At 41.6% G+C, this 19,098-nt stretch overlaps 1 protein-coding gene and 3 non-coding genes across 9 annotated transcripts in view; 3 read left to right on the top strand and 1 right to left on the bottom strand.

The window, feature by feature from the left end:
- LOC135073718 (angiotensin-converting enzyme-like) overlaps positions 1-11,376 on the top strand; it is a 52,829-nt gene extending 41,453 nt beyond the window's left edge. For 5 of the 6 annotated variants that reach the window (XM_063967867.1, XM_063967868.1, XM_063967869.1 and 2 more), the window contains exons 8-11: positions 390-517; positions 1,982-2,196; positions 2,583-2,723; positions 8,935-9,010. In XM_063967867.1, the coding sequence (XP_063823937.1) occupies positions 390-517; positions 1,982-2,196; positions 2,583-2,723; positions 8,935-8,995 (545 nt within the window). In that variant the 3' untranslated portion in view covers positions 8,996-9,010. Of the gene's footprint in view, positions 1-389; positions 518-1,981; positions 2,197-2,582; positions 2,724-8,934; positions 9,011-9,426; positions 9,603-11,248 lie in introns of those variants that run through there. The other variant, XM_063967870.1, reaches the window with a different exon arrangement.
- Positions 11,377-12,939: 1,563 nt separating this feature from the next.
- On the bottom strand, positions 12,940-13,132 carry LOC135074316 (U2 spliceosomal RNA). The gene has a single exon (XR_010257812.1). It is a non-coding gene; the product is annotated as a U2 spliceosomal RNA (small nuclear RNA).
- Positions 13,133-15,882: 2,750 nt separating this feature from the next.
- On the top strand, positions 15,883-16,044 carry LOC135074315 (U1 spliceosomal RNA). The gene has a single exon (XR_010257811.1). It is a non-coding gene; the product is annotated as a U1 spliceosomal RNA (small nuclear RNA).
- Positions 16,045-17,178: 1,134 nt separating this feature from the next.
- Positions 17,179-17,371, top strand: LOC135074317 (U2 spliceosomal RNA). The gene has a single exon (XR_010257813.1). It is a non-coding gene; the product is annotated as a U2 spliceosomal RNA (small nuclear RNA).
- The last annotated feature ends 1,727 nt before the right edge of the window (positions 17,372-19,098 follow it).

The following is a 19,098-nucleotide window of genomic DNA, read 5'->3' as shown; positions in this document are numbered from 1 at the left end:
ATAATTAATTAGGAATTTCCAAGGTGATGTCCTGTTGTAAAATTTATCTATGTAACATCAAACGCTAGTAAGAGTTTGTAGTAGTGTATCAGTGTTAATTTTAATTAACGTGGTTTCCAGACTAACATTTCGAAATTTCATTGTTCTGTGTGTTTGTGATTTGATAAATCTTTTGCTGTATTGGGTGTGTGTTGTCCTGTACTTATTAGAATACGTGTTTTATGATTATGTTTACATTTAACATTTCATAGAAATGGGCTGCTATTTTTAGAAAACCATCTAATTATATTTTCCTGTTTGATGTTTGGTTCCACACTTCTTTGTTACTTATTATTTTTCTGCAAGAACTTTATCAATCAGTTGCATAATCTCATGCAAATGTGTTCCAGGGTTCCATGAAGCCGTTGGCGACACGATTGCGCTCTCCGTGTCGTCTCCAAAGCACTTGCGCAGCGTCGGGCTCATCAACGGAGATGCTGAGGACGAGCAGACTGAGATCAACCAGCTTTATAAAATGGTAATTACTGTATATACTGGTCCGTGAGCACGTAGAATTTTGACCAATGACCCCAAGCTTCCAATCCTTATCGCTCGCGCATTATGAAGAATGTTCACTAATTTTGTTTTTTAGCTTTCTGTATTCTCTGATAAAAATAAAAAATACACGTGAAAGAATTATTTCGATACGTCAATTAGTTTCCAAGATATTGAATTTTAAAAGTGCGGGCGGCGGCCGGCCCGCCATTTTATGCGCGTGACGTCATATTTTATTACAGTGACTGGCTCATTATTTGTATGGGTGGAATCTTGCAAGCTGAATTAAGACCCACTTCCAGGCAACCGATTAAGCTGAAATTTCGCAAACACATGTGATTTGGATGACCATGCAATATTATGATGACATGGAGCTGATCTGATGATGGAGCTGGAAGGTGGCCATAGGAACTCTATAATAAAACGACTTAAATCCATCGAGTTTGGGTTCGTTCGTTTTGTATTGACGAGTACTTTAATTCTATATAGTAATCAGGGTCTAATGATGTAGCTGGAAGGTAATTCGCAATAAAACGACATAATCGCATCAAGTTTGGGTTTGGTTCAATTTTAATTTCTGTGATGGGTCTGGGTGTTAATATGTATAATAAGTTTGTATTTACAAAAAAAAATGTATTTAAGTATGTTTTTAGCCGTTTTCTAGTGAGCGGATACTGTGAATGTACGTCACGCGGGGTCACGTGACCGTCGGCGGCAATCAATATTTAAGCGAACTTTGAATGCCTATAAAATCATAACTACTGGGTATTTTTGAATGAAATAAAAACTAATGTATTTGTAAATGTAAAAGCCTAACTGTAACAAAGGTTTCAAGTGATTTTGCATACCTAGTAACATTCTCAATTATGTTGCTATCGCGCTCGCACACTCACTGCGGCTGCCAGTCGCACAGTTGCGACAGCAATATAATTACGCCCGAGCGATAAGGATGGGTAGCTAGGGATCATTGGACAAAATTCTACGTGCTCACGGACCGGGCTTTACATCTTGCTTTTGTGGACTTGGAAAAATTTCAGACGGACTGGCTGTGGATATGGTAACGGGCTTCACTATATTTTCCTAACTGTTCCTTACTGTTGATGGATGTATCCGTAATCCGTACACATGCCTGGATGATAAATAATGCCCTGAGGGATTCCACATTTTGAGTCAAGCCCATTCAAAAGAGCTATTATACTCCAGACTATACGTGAATATCTGAACTAACACAAAAATAAGAAGCAGACAAAAGTTTCAGAAGAAATTTCAGATCTTCTGCCACTTCTTCTCAGCATTAGCCGATATGTCCTGAAGTGGTGGTAGGTTAAGCTATATGTATTTGGGTTTGGGGCAAGTAATAGAGTGATTCTGAAAAGAGCCGACTTAATAAGACATTGTAATCTAACTTCAATTGACTTCAACTTAAAGCACTATTTATTTTTTCCAGGGTATAGACAAAATAGTGTTCCTGCCATTCGCATACACTCTCGACTTGTTCCGCTACGGAGTGTTCCGAGGGACCACCCCTCCTGAGGACTACAACTGCCACTATTGGAGGCTGAGGGAGGAACTCCAAGGCGTGGAGCCTCCAGTCAACAGAACTGAGGAAGACTTCGATGCTGCTGCCAAATACCATGTGTCTGCTAATGTTGAATACGCTAGGTGTGTATGACATTCGTTATGAATGTTTATAATAATTCATAGGAATTCATTAAGACCATTAGCCGTGTGGTTCTGGCAGGGTATAATAGGACCACACTCTCATTCTTCCCGTGGAAGTCGTAAGAAGTAACTAAAGGAGAAAAAGCGTCTAAAAGGAGTTCCTAGGAGGAATAATAACCAGTGTCAAAATCTTATTATCCACTTCTTCCTGTATCATAACTTTACTATATGCATGAAACATTGTTCTTTTTGACGATCATGAAGAAAGAGATCAAGCTTGCTTCACCGAATTTTCAAAATGAGTTAATAAGTACGAAAAATAATGAAGCATTGAAAGCATTGTCATTACCACCATTGCTCTTAACGCCATTCTTTTCAAATTCCAGATATTACGTGTCCTTCATAATTCAGTTCCAATTCCACCGAGCGCTGTGCAGTATTGCCGGCGAGTACGCGCCCGAAGACTTGACTAGGAAGTTGGTGGACTGTGACATCTACGAGAGCATAGCCGCTGGTAATGCTTTAGGGTGAGTGCTGGAAATCTATACAATATGTTATCTGAAATGGGTTACTGAAATCTGTAGGTAGATACTTCTGGTTCTGAAGTTGTGTGTACACATAGGGATCACGTATTGGATGACGTTGTGTAGTGGGCTTCTCCTTCGATGCACTGACCGACCATCTCGATGGAGCGAAAATTGCCCAATGATTTGAGTGTCAGGTCGGATCCGAGGAACGCGGGTTCGATCCCTGCTGGACTATTGTGGTTATCCCACAAGAGGTTAACGTGACTAAAATCTGGTGAACGTCGCGGGAAGGGCCTGAATGCGAGCAGCATAGGACCGGTTGTTGCGGAAACTTTAGGCCTCCCCTAAACCCCTCTTGAGTCGGATCGGGTCAAGTAATGGCCATCTTATGAAACGAACGATTGTTATTTCAGAAACATGCTAAAGATGGGTTCATCGAAGCCCTGGCCGGACGCGATGGAGGCGCTGACGGCCCGACATAGTGATTGTTGAAACTCTTGGGGAAGGTCTTAGTCCAGTTGTGGACGCCTTTTAGTTTAAACGCATTTGTGTTGTCGACCCGTGGACGTCTTATGATTCACGCATTGTCTAACCGTCGACGTCTTATGATTCACGCGTTGTCTAACCGTGGACGTCTTATGATTGAAACGAACCGCTTATTATTCCAGAAACATGTTAAAGATGGGTTCATCGAAGCCCTGGTCGGACGCCATGGAGGCGCTGACGGGCCAGCATAGAACCGTATCTTGTTGAAGCTCTTGGGGGAGGTCTTAGTCCAGTTATGGACGCCTTTTGGTTTAAATGCATTTGTGTTGTCGACCCGTGGACGTCTTATGATTCACGCGTTGTCTTACCGTCGAGGTCTTATGATTCACGCCTTGTCTAACCGTCGAGGTTATGGGGGTTATTTGCCAACAACCCACCATATGTTTTACTCGGAATCCTATTCCGATTCTTAATCGTTAAGATTATTGTTGAGCAGTTCGAGTCAGGAAATAAAGGTAGGAAGAACACGGTAGAAGCAGGCCTGTTCATCTCCGCGAGTTTACATCGAAAACAAAACACGCACGATGGCCCACCTACAGGATACTATTCGACAAGGCCTCACATACGAGCGAACATTGACTCACACACGCGTATTCTTGTGTATGATGGAAGAAAATAAAGAAAATGGTCTACTAAATACTGTGCAGTATTTAACTGCCTAAATAATAATAAAAACACAGAATGTACTTTTTTAAGTTGCCTCAAGACCCTGAGAGGTAAATAAGTAGTTAATATTATTCATGATAATTCATGCTAAATCATGTATTTCCTCCGCCATTTTCCGCAGTTTGGCACCTCACGTCACATCATTTTACCGAAGTCATCCCTATAGCTTCGGCGCAGTGCCGATCACTGACGTTTGTCAACAAAATGGTGCTTGACTCTTGAGACAGGCTAAATTACACCATATTGTTAATGACATTGAGCATACATTTTTTTAAATACCTTCGCGAAGTAAAACTTCTGTACGTAGTACTTATTATTATTCTGTGGTAGAAGGAAGAATGTTATTAACGGATTGGAAATTATATTTAACAACAGGAATAGCAAGGGATTGATTAGGATACAATAGCAATAAAATTATTTAAATCTTAAGAGCAAAGCGATCGCGGAAGAAGTGTCACGACGACATATTTCAAATCTCTTCAACGGCGATGAGTGAGCGGAGATCGGTGACCGGCGTTGAAGCGAGACGGCAGCATACGTCTTCACGGGTGTGCGAGTGACGCAGACATATTGTGACGGCCGCAGCACGCATGCGCCAACCATTCGGTCACGTTCAGACAGGTCGGGGCTGGTCCAATTCATAGGCGGGAGCGGATCGCTCCGAAATCTAAGGCGGTGGTCCAAGTTAGGAATGTGGCGGATGGCCGCCACAGTACTCCCCTCCGCAGACCGTGACTACGGTCGATAAAAATCGGGCAGCCGGACTCTTCGACCACTGGAAGTCCGCACGACGTCTTCTTCGGCTGGTTGAGCTGTCCTCTGAACTTCTTTGGACTCATACGCTGCCTTGAGCCGGTCAATGGAGACATTGACATTCTTGGCGTTGACGTCCAAGGTGAAGTACTTAGGTTGTCGGCTGACAACCTTGTAAGGTCCAGCGTATGGTGGCTCCAGGGCGCCTCTCACGCGATCTTGGCGAACGAAGACGTGGGAAGAGGTGTGGAGATCGCGTGGAACGTAGAAGGCCGAAGTGGAGTGCCAGGTGGTCGGACGAGGAGCAAGCTTCGCCATGCACGCACGAAGACGAGTCGCGTACTGGGTGACGTCAGCTGTGAGGTAGTCGTCCTTGGGGCACAGGAACTGACCGGGTAGGCGAAGTGCTTCGCCGTACACCAGTTCGGCAGGGGAAGACTGGAGGTCTTCCTTCCAGGCACTACGCATGCCTAGAAGAACCAGTGGTAGTGCTTCAGTCCACTGTGAAGCTGGAGCGTGGCACATGATAGCTGCCTTGAGCTGGCGGTGGAGTCGCTCAACGATACCGTTGGCCGCTGGGTGGTAGGCTGTGGTGCGGAGATGGCGCGCACCAACCAAAGAAGTGAGGGCCTGGAACAGGTGGCTCTCAAATTGGCGACCACGGTCTGTGGTTACCCGCTCAGGACAACCGAATCTGGCAATCCAGCCAGACACGAGGGCAGCAGCACAGGTCTCCGCGGTGATGTCCTTCAGCGGATACGCTTCAGGCCACCGAGTAAACCTGTCTATGACAGTGAGGAGATACCTGTAATCACATGACAAAGGTAATGGCCCTACGATGTCGAGGTGTATATGAGAGAACCTCGAGGAAGGTGGAAGAAAAGAGGATAGAGGAGAGGTAGTGTGTCGAGAGACTTTGCTTTTCTGGCATTTTAGGCATTGCCTAGACCACTCTCTACAGTCCCTACGAATCCCTGGCCAAACAAATCTTTGTGTCACCAGTCGCACAGTAGCTGATCTTCCTGGGTGGTGTAAGTCGTGTAGCACATCAAAGACTTGCTTGCGGAACTCGGGCGTAATGTACGGACGAAGAGATGGCAGAGACGTGTCGCAGTAGACAGGCGTGTTGCTCGCCTCAGTGGCAACTTTTTGCAGTCTCAAGGCTGTTCCATGCTTAAGAAGCTCTTGCAGCTCTGGATCACTCTCCTGAGAACGTGCAAGAGACTCGTAGTCCACGGCGCAAGCTACTTCTTCGATCCGTGATAAGGCGTCGGCGACGATGTTGTCGCGCCCAGGAATGAACCTTATGTCGGTGGTGAACTGTGAGATGAAGTCAAGGTATCTGAATTGTCTAGGCGAACACTTGTCTCTGTTAAGCGAGAATGCGAATGTGAGTGGCTTGTGATCCGTAAACACAGTGAAGGTTCTGGCTTCAACCATATGCCTAAAGTATTTGATGGCTTCGTATACTGCAAGTAACTCTCGATCATACGGGCTGTACTTCTTCTGGGAGGCGCTCAGTTTGTGAGAGAAGAAAGCCAAGGGTTGCCAGACTTGATTCTTGAGTTGCTGTAGCACGGCTCCTATAGCTACATCTGAAGCGTCCGTGACTATGGCAAGTTCAGCAGAAGGGTCTGGATGAATGAGTTGAGTGGCTTGCGACAGAGAAGTCTTACAGTCTTCAAACGACTTCAGCATTTCCGGCGTCAAGGTAATAGGCTGTGAACCTTTGATCCGAGGGCCAGCAAGAATACTGGTGAGCGGTGCTTGGATCTTAGCGGCATTCGGTATGAAGCGTCGGTAGAAGTTGAGCATACCGAGGAAACGCTGAAGCTCCTTGACGGTCTTCGGTGGTGTGAAGTTCTGTATGGCTTCTACTTTAGTCCCCAGAGGCTTAGTTCCAGCTGCAGAGACTTGATAGCCGAGGAATGTAATCTCTGACTGGCCAAGATTGCACTTCGAAGTGTTAACTAGTAACCCGTACTCTTTCAGACGTTCAAACAGCTGACGCAGGTGATCCAGGTGGACTTTTGGGCTGCTGGAAAACACCAGGATATCATCGAGATACCCGAAACAGAAGTCAAGACCCAGAAGAACTTCATCGACGAACCGCTGAAAGGTCTGCGCAGCGTTCCTTAACCCAAACGTCATGTATGGGAATTCATACAGACCAAACGGCGTGGTGATGGCAGTCTTGGGGATATCAGCTGGATTTACCGGAATCTGGTTGTATGCCTTCACCAGATCGATGGTGGAGAAGATGGTACATCCTGAGAGCTGGTAGGAGAAGTCATGTATGTGACGGATGGGATACCGATCTGGAATGGTCCTGGCATTAAGCGCTCGGTAGTCGCCGCATGGTCTCCATCCGTCGTCCTTCTTCCTCACCATGTGCAGAGCGGAAGACCATGGACTCTCTGAACGTCGAGCCGTACCACACGCAAGCATGTCCTCAAACTCCTTCTTCGCTGCTTGGAAGCGAACTGGATCAAGACGTCGAGGCTTGCAAGATACCGGTGGACCAGGGCTGACTCTAATGTGGTGCAGTGTGTTGTGCTTGGGTGGAGAACGAACGCCTGCTGGTCTGGTGATTTCTGGAAACTCGCGTAGAAGTGCGTGAAACTCGGTCTCACCAATGACGGCTTTGACAGAAGCGATGTCGTCTGAGGTTCCAGAAGTAACAGCTGCTACAGACAGGGTTGTGATTCCATCGACCAAACGTTGATTTCTGCAGTCCACAAGCAAATTGTAGTGGCTCAGGAAGTCCACACCGATGATGGGCTTTGAAACGTCTGCTATGATGAAGTTCCAAGTAAAATCTCGCCTGAGTCCCAAGTTCAGGTGTAACAGTGCAGGTCCATAAGTGTGAATGACAGAGTTGTTCGCTGCGACGAGATCATACTTGGTCTTAGTACAGGGCGTCTTGATAGCAGATCGCGGGAAAACACACAGGTCTGAGCCAGTGTCCACGAGGAACTGCATTTTCGATGTGCGATCCGTAACGAAAAGACGGCCTGTTGCAGAGGGGCAGTCGTGGGCCGCTACTTCCGACCGCCCTTGAAGTTTTCCGAGGGGAAGCTGCAAGGCTGCTTACACTTCTTCGCCTTCGTACCGTAGGTGTAGTGGTAGAAGCAGTGTGGATGATCAGGAGGTGGTTGTCTTGGTCTAGAGCGGCTGCGTGAGCGATTGTACCGGTTGTTATTTTGAGATCTCGCACGCGATCGGTTCTCTGAATCTTCGAGCCTGCTAGTCAGCATAGCCACTTGCTTGGTCAACTCTGCAATCCGGTGTTTCATGTCGCTGTAGGGAACTGCAGCAGAGGAAGTGCTGGCGACTTGCGGGACTCTTACGCTGACTTTTAAAATTTCCTCATTGCCCATTGTTAAAATTCGAAAAATCGCTCACCGCTTATGACCACACCGCGGCCTTATCCTTTTGTAGAATTTTTCCAAACTTCGACTGCTTCGGAAATTCTCCTTCTCCGTCGTCGGGGTCACCAGATATGGGGGTTATTTGCCAACAACCCACCATATGTTTTACTCGGAATCCTATTCCGATTCTTAATCGTTAAGATTATTGTTGAGCAGTTCGAGTCAGGAAATAAAGGTAGGAAGAACACGGTAGAAGGAAGAATGTTATTAACGGATTGGAAATTATATTTAACAACAGGAATAGCAAGGGATTGATTAGGATACAATAGCAATAAAATTATTTAAATCTTAAAATGATTCACTCTTTGTCTAACCGTGGACGTCTTATGATTCAAACGAACCATTTTACTATTTCAGAAACATGCTAAAGATGGGTTCATCGAAGCCCTGGTCGGACGCCATGGAGGCGCTGACGGGCCAGCATAGAACCGTATCTGTTGAAGCTCTTGGGGGAGGTCTTAGTCCAGTTATGGACGCCTTTTGGTTTAAACGCATTTGTGTTGTCTACCCGTGGACGTCTTATGATTCACGCATTGTCTTACCGTCGACGTCTTATGATTCACGAGTTGTCTAACCGTCGACGTCTTATGATTCACGAGTTGTCTAACCGTCGAGGTCTTATGATTCACGCGTTGCCTAACCGTCGAGGTCTTATGATTCACGCATTGTCTAACCGTCGAGGTCTTATGATTCACGCGTTGTCTAACCGTCGAGGTCTTATGATTCACGCGTTGTCTAACCGTCGATGTCTTAAAATTCACGCGTTGTCTAACCGTGGACGTCTTATGATTGAAACGACCCGTTTACTATTCCAGAAACATGCTAAAGATGGGTTCATCGAAGCCCTGGCCGGACGCCATGGAGGCGCTGGAGTGATAGAACCATTGTTGAAACTCTTGGGGGAGGTCTTAGTCCAGTTATGGACGCCTTTTGGTTTAAACGCATTTGTGTTGTCGACCCGTGGACGTCTTATGTTTCACGCATTGTCTTACCGTCGACGTCTTATGATTCACGCGTTGTCTAAACGTGGACGTCTTATGATTGAAACGACCCGTTTACTATTCCAGAAACGTGCTAAAGATGGGTTCATCGAAGCCCTGGCCGGACGCCATGGAGGCACTGACGGCCCGATATAGTGATAGAACCATTGTTGAAACTCTTGGGGGAGGTCTTAGTCCAGTTATGGATGCCTTTTGGTTTAAACGCGTCTTAAGATTCACGCGTTGTCTAACCGTCGAGGTCCTATGATTCACTCGTTGTCTAACCGTCGACGTCTTATGATTCAAACTAACCATTTACTATTCCAGAAACATGCTAAAGATGGGTTCATCGAAGCCCTGGCCGGACGCCATGGAAGCGCTGACGGGCCAGCGCGCGATGAAGGCGGACGGTCTCCTGGAGTATTTCCGACCGCTGTACGACTGGCTCGTGGCCGAGAACCAGCGTACAGGGGAGCACATTGGCTGGGAACCTAGTAAAATACGTGAGTGGAATACAGTTTTTACTTTATTACTAGCGGCTGTTTGCTACTTCGTATGCATGGATCCCGTTTTATCCCCTTAGGGGTGGAGTTTCGTATTCCGTCCTTAGTGAGCACCTAAGTTCTAAAAGGAACCCCCCTGCAGAATTTAGCACTTGTGGTTTCTGAGATTTCGTGATGAGTGTGTGAGTCAGTCAATCAGTAACCTTTCGCTTTTGTAAATATACATTTTCACTGTCCATCTCATCATCATAATCATCATAATTATCACCCCAGCCATAGGACGTCCACTGCTGAACATAGGCCTCCCCATGATTCCCAATATGCCCATAATAATCTGGTACCTGCATCCAGCGCCTTCTTGCTACCTTTATGAAGTCGTCGTACGCTGCGCTTTCCGGTACATGGCTTCCAATCTAGAACCTTGCTGCCCCATTATAATTTTACTTTATTTTTTCACTATCCACCTAGTTCTTCCTGGTGTTAATCTGATCATTCCCACTCATTCCGTGGATGTGGTAAAATGCGACTAAAGAGCAAATATGCAAAAATCATGACTCCCCGACCCGTCTGGTCGTGGCAAGTACAAGTGTAGGCCTCGGATACATTAGAGGGCTGTGCTTCTGCACTGGGGAAAGTAATGACCTGATGATGGTGATGAGATGAGGATTCGGCACGTTATTCAGAGCATACGCAATATCAGGCCTCCTACTCAGTGGACCGACGATGTAGTAAAGGTCGCGGGAATGAGGGTTTTCGCTTATGAAAGATCCGCTAGATGGCGAGACGTGGATGTGGGGTCTTCTGACTGCTGCGTGAATGGTGGATTTTGACATATCTGTCAATGTCATGTCAAAAATAACCAATCATGCAGCATTTGGACCTCGCGTCTACGTATTGCCATCTGGCGGATTTTTCATACGCGAAAACCCTCATTACCTGGATGCGGGCAGCACAGGACCGGTCGTTGTGGAAGCCCTTGGAGGCCTTTGTCCAGCAGTGGACGTCCTTTGGCTGGTAATGACATTGTGAAAATTAATATGAATCCTTACTTACCTTTGGAGGAGGCCTTTGTTGAGCAGCGAGTGAACATCTCTTGGCTGTAATGATAGTAATAAAATTGTGATTATCCGAGATACAACAGTAACTACCCTTTCTTCAGTCGGCTAACAACGTTATTTAACATTTGGACACATTTTTATCATTATTGTATGCCGAAAAGGCTGATCACGGCTTGAACACATCTTTTGCTTGTACACTACTCCTTACCTGTGTGTGTCTTCGCGCTAATGTCTTTCGCGCAAGTGTTCCGATACGGTGTTTCACAAATAAATTATTTAATTTTGTATATTATTTATACAGGGTGTTAGGTAAATGGGTATATGAGCCGACACTAGCCCATGTTAATATGGTCATATAAATGGTATGGTGAAGTCAGAAAATGGATATCTTCATTTTAATTATTTTAATTTTCATACAAATCGGATTTTATAAAATTTATTTTGTATGAAAATTAAAAAAAATAAAATGATGATATCAAATTTCTGACTTCACCATACCATTTATATGCCTATGTTAACATGGGCTAGTGTCGGCTCATATACCCATTTACCTAACACCCTGTATACAAATTCCCTTTTCGTTCCCAGAATATTGCACCGGCGAGCAGCTGGCGGCGCTGAGCGCGAAAGATGCGCGCGCGCCGGTGTCGTGACCGCCCAGTACTTACGCGTAGTTGTAGCAGCGACAGTATTCCTAATTAAACGACTTTTTTACATTACCTTGTTTTTATCATAACTACATAGTATACAGGGTGTCCCAGAATGGGTGAATCAAACTGACAGGGGACTCTACTAATGTACTATCCCAAAAAAATATGAAAAAAAAATTTTTGAGGTCGGATTTTTTCTACACTAATATTATAAAGAGGAAAACTTTGTTTGTTTGTTTGGTTGTAATGAATAGCCTCAAAAACTACTGGACCGTTTTTAAAAATTCTTTCACCATTCGAAAGCTACATTATCCACGAGTAACATAGGCTAAATTTTATTTTGGAAAAAAATAGGGTTCCGTAAAATATGTAGATAATGGTAGACCACGCGCGCGAAGCCGCGGGCGGAAAGCTATCCTAACTAATATTATAAATGCGAAAGTAACTCTGTCTGTCTGTCTGTCTGTCTGTCTGTCTGTCTGTCTGTCTGTTACGCTTTCCCGCTTAAACCTCGCAACCGATTTTGATGAAATTTGGCATAGAGATAGTTTGAGTCCCGGGAAAGAACATAGGATAGTTTTTATCCCGGTTTTTGAAACAGGGACGCGCGCGATAAAGTTTTTCTGTGACAGACAAAATTCCACGCGGGCGAAGTCGCGGGCGGAAAGCTAGTTTTAAATAAAGTGCTCTGAACTCGAAATTTAGTCATTATTTTCAAAAGTTTGTTTACAGATAAACGAAGCGATCATGTACAATTAATATTAGTAAGAAAAAAGAGTACAAATAAACTTCAAACGCAGCAATTATAGCTAGATACTTAGGCAAAGCTGATTTATTTTCACTTTTTCAAATATTTTTTTTCTGTTTCCTTAAATGCGTTTTATTTTTTTCATATTTTTTGGGATAGTACATTAGTAGAGCTACCTTGCCTATTAGTTTGATTCACCCATTCTGGGACACCCTATATAAAGCAGTCGCTATCCGCTGTCTGTCCCTAAGTATACTTAGATCTTTAAAACTACGCAATGGATTTTGATGCGGTTTTTTTAATAGAGTGATTCAAGCGGAAGGTTATTTATATCATAAACTTAGCACCCGTGTAAAACTCAGTAAACACTCGTGCGAAGCCGAGGCGGCTTGCTATACTTTATTTATATTATTATCTTCCAAGTTACATTTGGCATAACATTTGGGACGTGTTTAAGTGCCATTAAGAATTTAAATTAAATATTTTATGACAGTCATGTCGTATGGAAACCTTCTAAGAACCTGCATAAAAAACTATCCTTTGTTTAGGTATCTCTAGTTCAAACATCATCAAAATCGGTTCAGTAGCGTTAAAGAGAAACATCCATTCATCAATCCTTCCAAACTTTAACACATCAATATTAGTAGCATAGGATAGGGAGTAGGGTCTTTCTTGTTAATCATCAGTTTTGTAAGGAACTAGCCTAATGGGCACTTTAATGGAGCCTCAAAAGGGCGTCGCTGCATATTCCTTCTTTAATTTTATTACTGTGGTTTAGGAAGATGCGGCTGTCGGGGACGGATGGAATTTCGATTAGCGCGTTGTATGTTTTATAGTTCGCATTGAAGATGAAAAATATCTTCGGCTAATGCGAGTTAGAGTTAATGTAGGCCGGTCCCGGCGGCACTGCAATGCCGGGTCGACCCGTAGGAGGAGTGGAGCAAGCCCCGGTCTCCATCCAGAGATACAAAAATCAGTTTAATATACTGGTCCCTCAGTGAGGGAACTTTCAGATATTAAGCTGAAAAGAACAGATACTACACTTTGATCTTAGCCAAAAGGCCGAGAAGCGATAACCAGTTGGTGAAACGCGAGGAGGATCTTTACAGGAAAAAAAATCTGGACACCGCGGGCTAAAATTTAGAGCCTCACTGCCGAGTGACATCTAGCGGACATTTTGGTGCACTAAGTTGTTTGATGCCTGCTTTGTTTCGGCACCCATGTCTCTACCAGATTCAAGAAAGCTCTACACTGGCATTTTTTACAATTTAATTAACAAATAAAGGCAGCTCTATTAATAGATACGTGCTCTAAAGTTGAAATACATAATAAATAATTTATAGATGAAATTGAAAAAAAAAAAATAGTTACAGCCTACATCGATACACAAGTTTCTTACACGTGGTATTTTGCTATTAGTGGACTTTCTGCTCACGATGGACTAATTATCTGCTATACTCTCGATTCTTTAAAACCAAACATTCATGACAATTTTGTTGGGGTAAGGGGGTAATAAATGTCATAAATGCACACAGGCCGACAGCCGTCTGCGATGGTAAAGACATCTAGCGATGCTGCTAAGAATTATTTATGGTCTAATAGCGACATCTGGCGAGACCTGCGTATCGCTTATAAGTTTCATAAAATGTAGAGCCATAATTATTATCTATTATTATATTATATGTGATATTATTTTATCATTTTAATATAATCTGATTAAAAATCTTATTTAATACAAGGTGCTTTTTTTGACTTCGTGGAACTATTAATAAGATTTTATTATTAATAAGACCACTTCAAAGATTCGAATTTTTTAAACAATTTTTTCGACTTATTTTTTGTACAAAATAATTCGAAGTAGTGTAATAACCTTGTAAAACACCTTTAAGTAAAAAATATCAATATCACATTATTTTTACTAAAATAATGAATGATTTACATAACTTATAATAATATTATGTACAAAAAGACTAGGTCATCTGGAAAAATAAGTATGCGTTTAGGAACACGTGTTCTTAAGACATTTTAATTAGTTTTTATTTAGTATGTAGTAGCATTTTGTAGGTAATTGTTGTTATTAAAATTTTTGAATTTAAAATGTAGAGTCATCCTTATGATACTGACTAAGCGCCATCTAGCGACTAATCGTCATAATCTCGTTCCATTGTAGAGTCACTCGATGCTTTGGAGAGAGGGGCGTGGTGACAGCTGCTAGCTGGCCCCTAATGTAAATCGCTCTACACGATGAACACAATGAAATAAGGTTGAGGAATCATATTGTAAATAATAATTTGGATTCAGGTGATAATAATATTTTAACTGTGTGAAAAGGAAAGAGTCGTTATGAGCTTTCGGGAAATTAATTTTATTGTTTTTAGTTTTTATATTATGACATTAGAAAAGCATTTACATTTTTTAATTTATTGTATTTGATGTGTGCCTGATGACCACAATTATTTTGGACTTGAGGTCTGTCAGATTATGGCAACCGATAGTATGAAAATGATTTTCAAATTGTATTTCACTAAAAATAATATCTAAAATGTTTTGTATAACTATAGAGTAATTATAAGAAAAATATAATATCATGATAATACATATGGGATGGATAATAACATGATTGCACAAACTACTTTTCCCGTTGTTCCTACACTTATAGCACAACATTATTATAACGTGATCCATATCGCGAATTTTAGCGTTTTTACTTAAATACTTAATAATATTAGTAGTTTCACACAATGAAGTCCAAAGTTACTTTAGCATCCCTCTCACATCGCGCGCTGCGATCGATGGTGACGATCACAGTCCCCACTTTGCATATAGCGAATCCTACTGATCCTAATTTATTTACATCAATAGTTTGTTATTCTTATTATTTTCTTTAATACTCATTTATTTTATTGCTCCTTGCGATTCAAATACAGATTCAAAGAAATAAATTATTTTTTTGGAACTGTATCCCTAAAATAAATATTTATTGGTATTTTTGGTAATAATAAAAACTGTGTGTGAGTACTAAATAATAATTCTAAAATTTTTTTTTATCTATTTCGTAGCTTTTGTGTGATATTATTATAAAAATACGCGTATTATTATAAAAATACCACGTGTAAGAAACTTGTGTAGGTATAGATATTAAGCTATGATATTAAGGCTGCAACAAAATTTTTGTTCATTTCATCTATAAACTAATATTATGGTTATCAATAGTAGAGCTAAAATATATTAAAAATACCAACCATCCGCCTAAATTTATCTTCTTCAAGCACCTACAATATATGGCCATAAAAATATATAACAAATTGCCCGATCATTTATTAAAAGAAAATAATAATAGTACATTCATAACAGGACTAAAAGAGCTATTAACTACGAAATGCTATTACACCATAAAATAATATCTAGACGATAAAATTAATTAACGATGTACCTAACTAAACTATAACTTTCTATCTATAAAAAGAAGCCTCCTCTCCTTAGATTTTAAGTTTGCAGCGCCCAACAGGGTCCTTAATGATCTCCAAATATATGTAACACCTAAATGTACTTAAGGAAGCAATAAACATATTGAGTATTGAGTATTGAGCTCTATCCACTAATAGAGCTTTTATTTGTAAAAAAAAGTTGTAAATAATGCCACGGTAGAGCTATCTTGGCGATGTGATGTAGAGACATGGGTACCGAAACAAAGCAGGCATCAAACAACTTAGTGCACCAAAATGTCCACTAGATGTCACTCCGCAGTGAGGCTTAAAATTTTAGCCCGCGGTGTCCAGATTTTTTTTCCTTTCTTGACTACCCCAGCTCGACACAGTGAAATCATACTTACCTGGCGTAGGGGACACCGTGATCAAGAAGGCGGTTCCCCCAGGGCGAGGCCTGTCCATTGCACTGCGGACGGGTTGACCCCTGCGATTATCCCTAATGTGGATAACTCGGACGCGTAATTTTTGGTAGTGGGGACTGCGTACGCGCCGTCCCCCCAGAATTCCTCATATTAAAGCCTATCTTCTGAAGATATAATGTAGGTAGGTGGTATAGCGTTCGTACTCGGTGCATGAAGGATATAGGAGGGAAAGTCAGGTGCACCGTTCAATTTAATATTATGACGACATTGGCGACGTCTCGTCAAAGCTCAGACAACATAAAATAATTAATTTGAATAAGTGCAAAATTACATTTAAATGAAATGCAATAATAAAATATGTGACAAAATAACTGTAATTAGAATATTAATTTGTAATGTTGCGGTTGGTCGCGTTGTGTAGAGTTTTTTGATTAATACGAAGAAAACCCTTTTTAATTGTTAAAAATACATTTCAAATAAAACTGTATAAACAGATTTATACTTTATCACTTTATGCAGCATTTAGCATCGTGAATATGGCATGGAAAAATATTAAAACTACGACTCTACATTAGATACTTATTAAATAAAACCACAATCATTTCGTTTTTGAAGTGTTGGGTAACAAAATTCCATGTTCTTTTTAGCATCCCTTTCAGATAAAGTAGGGTTTTTACATCTGATATCAACAATACGAGTGAAAAAAATGGCTCTACATTCTAGCAAAATTATTTGTGATACTTAGGTCCGTCCATCCCGCTAGATGTCGCTATTACACTATGAAAATTCGTAGCGGCATCGTTAGATGTCTCTACCATCGCAGTCGGCTGTGTGCATCTGCATTACCCCAACAAAATCACAAATGTTGTGCTTTAGAGAGTCGAGATTATAACAGATAAAATAAGTCCATCGTGAGCAGTCATAATAGCAAAATACCACGTGCAAGAAACTTGTGTATATAGATCGATTTAATCTGCCTGTAACAAAATTTTTGTTCATTTCATCTATAAAATAATTATGTATTTCAACTTTAGAGCACGTATCTATTAATAAAGCTGCCTTTATTTGTTAATTAAATTGTAAAAAATGCCAGTGTAGAGCTTTCTTGAATCTGGTAGAGACATGGGTGCCGAAACAAAGCAGGCATCAAACAACTTAGTGCACCAAAACGTCCGCTAGATGTCACTCCGCAGTGAGGCTCTAAATTTTAGCCCGCGGTGTCCAGATTTTTTTTCCCGTAAAGACCCTCCTCGCGTTTCACCAACTGGTTATCGCTTCTCGGCCTTTTGGCTAAGATCAAAGTGTAGTATCTGTTCTTTTCAGCTTAATATCTGAAAGTTCCCTCACTGAGGGACCAGTATATTAAACTGATTTTTGTATCTCTGGATGGAGACCGGGGCTTGCTCCACTCCTCCTACGGGTCGACCCGGCATTGCAGTGCCGCCGGGACCGGCCTACATGAACTCATATTAAAACTCCTCAGCCATGCATGGGACTGTAACTTAGCTGTAATCCGTACTGGATGGTGAAGAAAATTCTCAAGTTACACAGTTGTTGATCACTGTTTTAAAATGACATTTCCATACTAAACGTCACTTTAAAACACTGATCAACAAGCGTGTAAGTTTTATTAGTAAGGGGGCTAGTGGTTGGGTTTATTGGGGCTTTGTGGAATGTTGACAAAGTCGCACGTATTCACAAACGATGCTTGCATAAGTGAAGCAGCAAATTCTACACACAGCGTTAAATAGAGCTCTGTGATTGGTTCGTGTGTCACCCTGTGCGTCCACGCGCACTGTGAGACTTCATAGTAATGTTTGTGAATACGAGCGAAGAGGTATAGGTAAGTGTGTACAAAGAAACTAATATTGATACAGCTGTTGGGTTAAAGAGAAGTTTTCACTGTCCACGATAGTATCAGATTTTCACACAAAACGCCTGAAAACACCAACGTGAGACCCATATTGTTTTCAGTAAACTTTTCCTATTACTTTAAATTAGTATTAACCATACTTTAAAAAAATATGTTTCGACCTCAAGCTTGTTCAATTTTACTGGCTAAATTTTTCTGCAATAGTAGTAAAAGTTGAATAACTTCCTTATTTCTTTCATTTTGGATCAATTACGAATTGGACCAATAGCGAATTGGCCCAATAGCGAATTGGACCAATAGCGAATTGGACCAATAGCGAATTGGACCAATAGCGAATTGGACCAATCGCGAATGAAGAATGTTCACTAATTTTGTTTTTTAGCTTTCTGTATTCTCTGTTAAAAATAAAAAATACACGTGAAAGAATTATTTCGATACGTCAATTAGTTTCCAAGATATTGAATTTTAAAAGTGCGGGCGGCGGCCGGCCCGCCATTTTATGCGCGTGACGTCATATTACAACGACTGGCTCATATTTGTATGGGTGGAATCTTGCAAACTGAATTAAGACCCACTTCCAGGCAACCGATTAAGCTGAAATTTCGCAAACACATGTGATTTGGATGACCATGCAATATTATGATGACATGGAGCTGATCTGATGATGGAGCTGGAAGGTGGCCATAGGAACTCTATAATAAAACGACTTAAATGCATCGAGTTTGGGCTCGTTCGTTTTGTATTGATGAGTATTTTAATTCTATATAGTAATCGGGGTCTAATGATGGAGCTGGAAGGTAATTCGCAATAAAACGACACAATCGCATCAAGTTTGGGTTTAGTTCAATTTTAATTTCTGTGATGGGTCTGGGTGTTAATATGTATAATAAGTTTGTATTTACAAAAAAAAATATTTAAGTATGTTTATATCCGTTTTCTAGTGAGCGGACGCTGTGAATGTACGTCACACGGGGTCACGTGACCGTCGGCGGGACTCAATATTTAAGCGAACTTTGAATGCCTATAAAATCATAACTACTGGGTATTTTTGAATGAAATAAAAACTAATGTATTTGTAAATGTAAAAGCTTAACTGTAACATAGGTTTCAAGTGATTTTGCATACCTAGTAACATTCTCAATTGGACTAATCGCGAATTTGTGAATTTTTCACGATTGGCCCAATTGCGAATTGGACCAATCGCGCCTAAACGAAGGCGATTAAACAACACATTACACTGCCATAAGCTAAAATAATGCCTATTGTGGTAAAATTTACGGAGCAATAGCTGTCATCCTTTATTTTGTTGTTTGTAAT

This window comes from Ostrinia nubilalis, chromosome 8, assembly GCF_963855985.1.
Source record: "Ostrinia nubilalis chromosome 8, ilOstNubi1.1, whole genome shotgun sequence".
Taxonomy (NCBI): Eukaryota; Metazoa; Arthropoda; class Insecta; order Lepidoptera; family Crambidae; genus Ostrinia; species Ostrinia nubilalis.
Note: the sequence above shows the minus strand (reverse complement) of the source record. Positions and strands in the feature narration are given on the sequence as shown.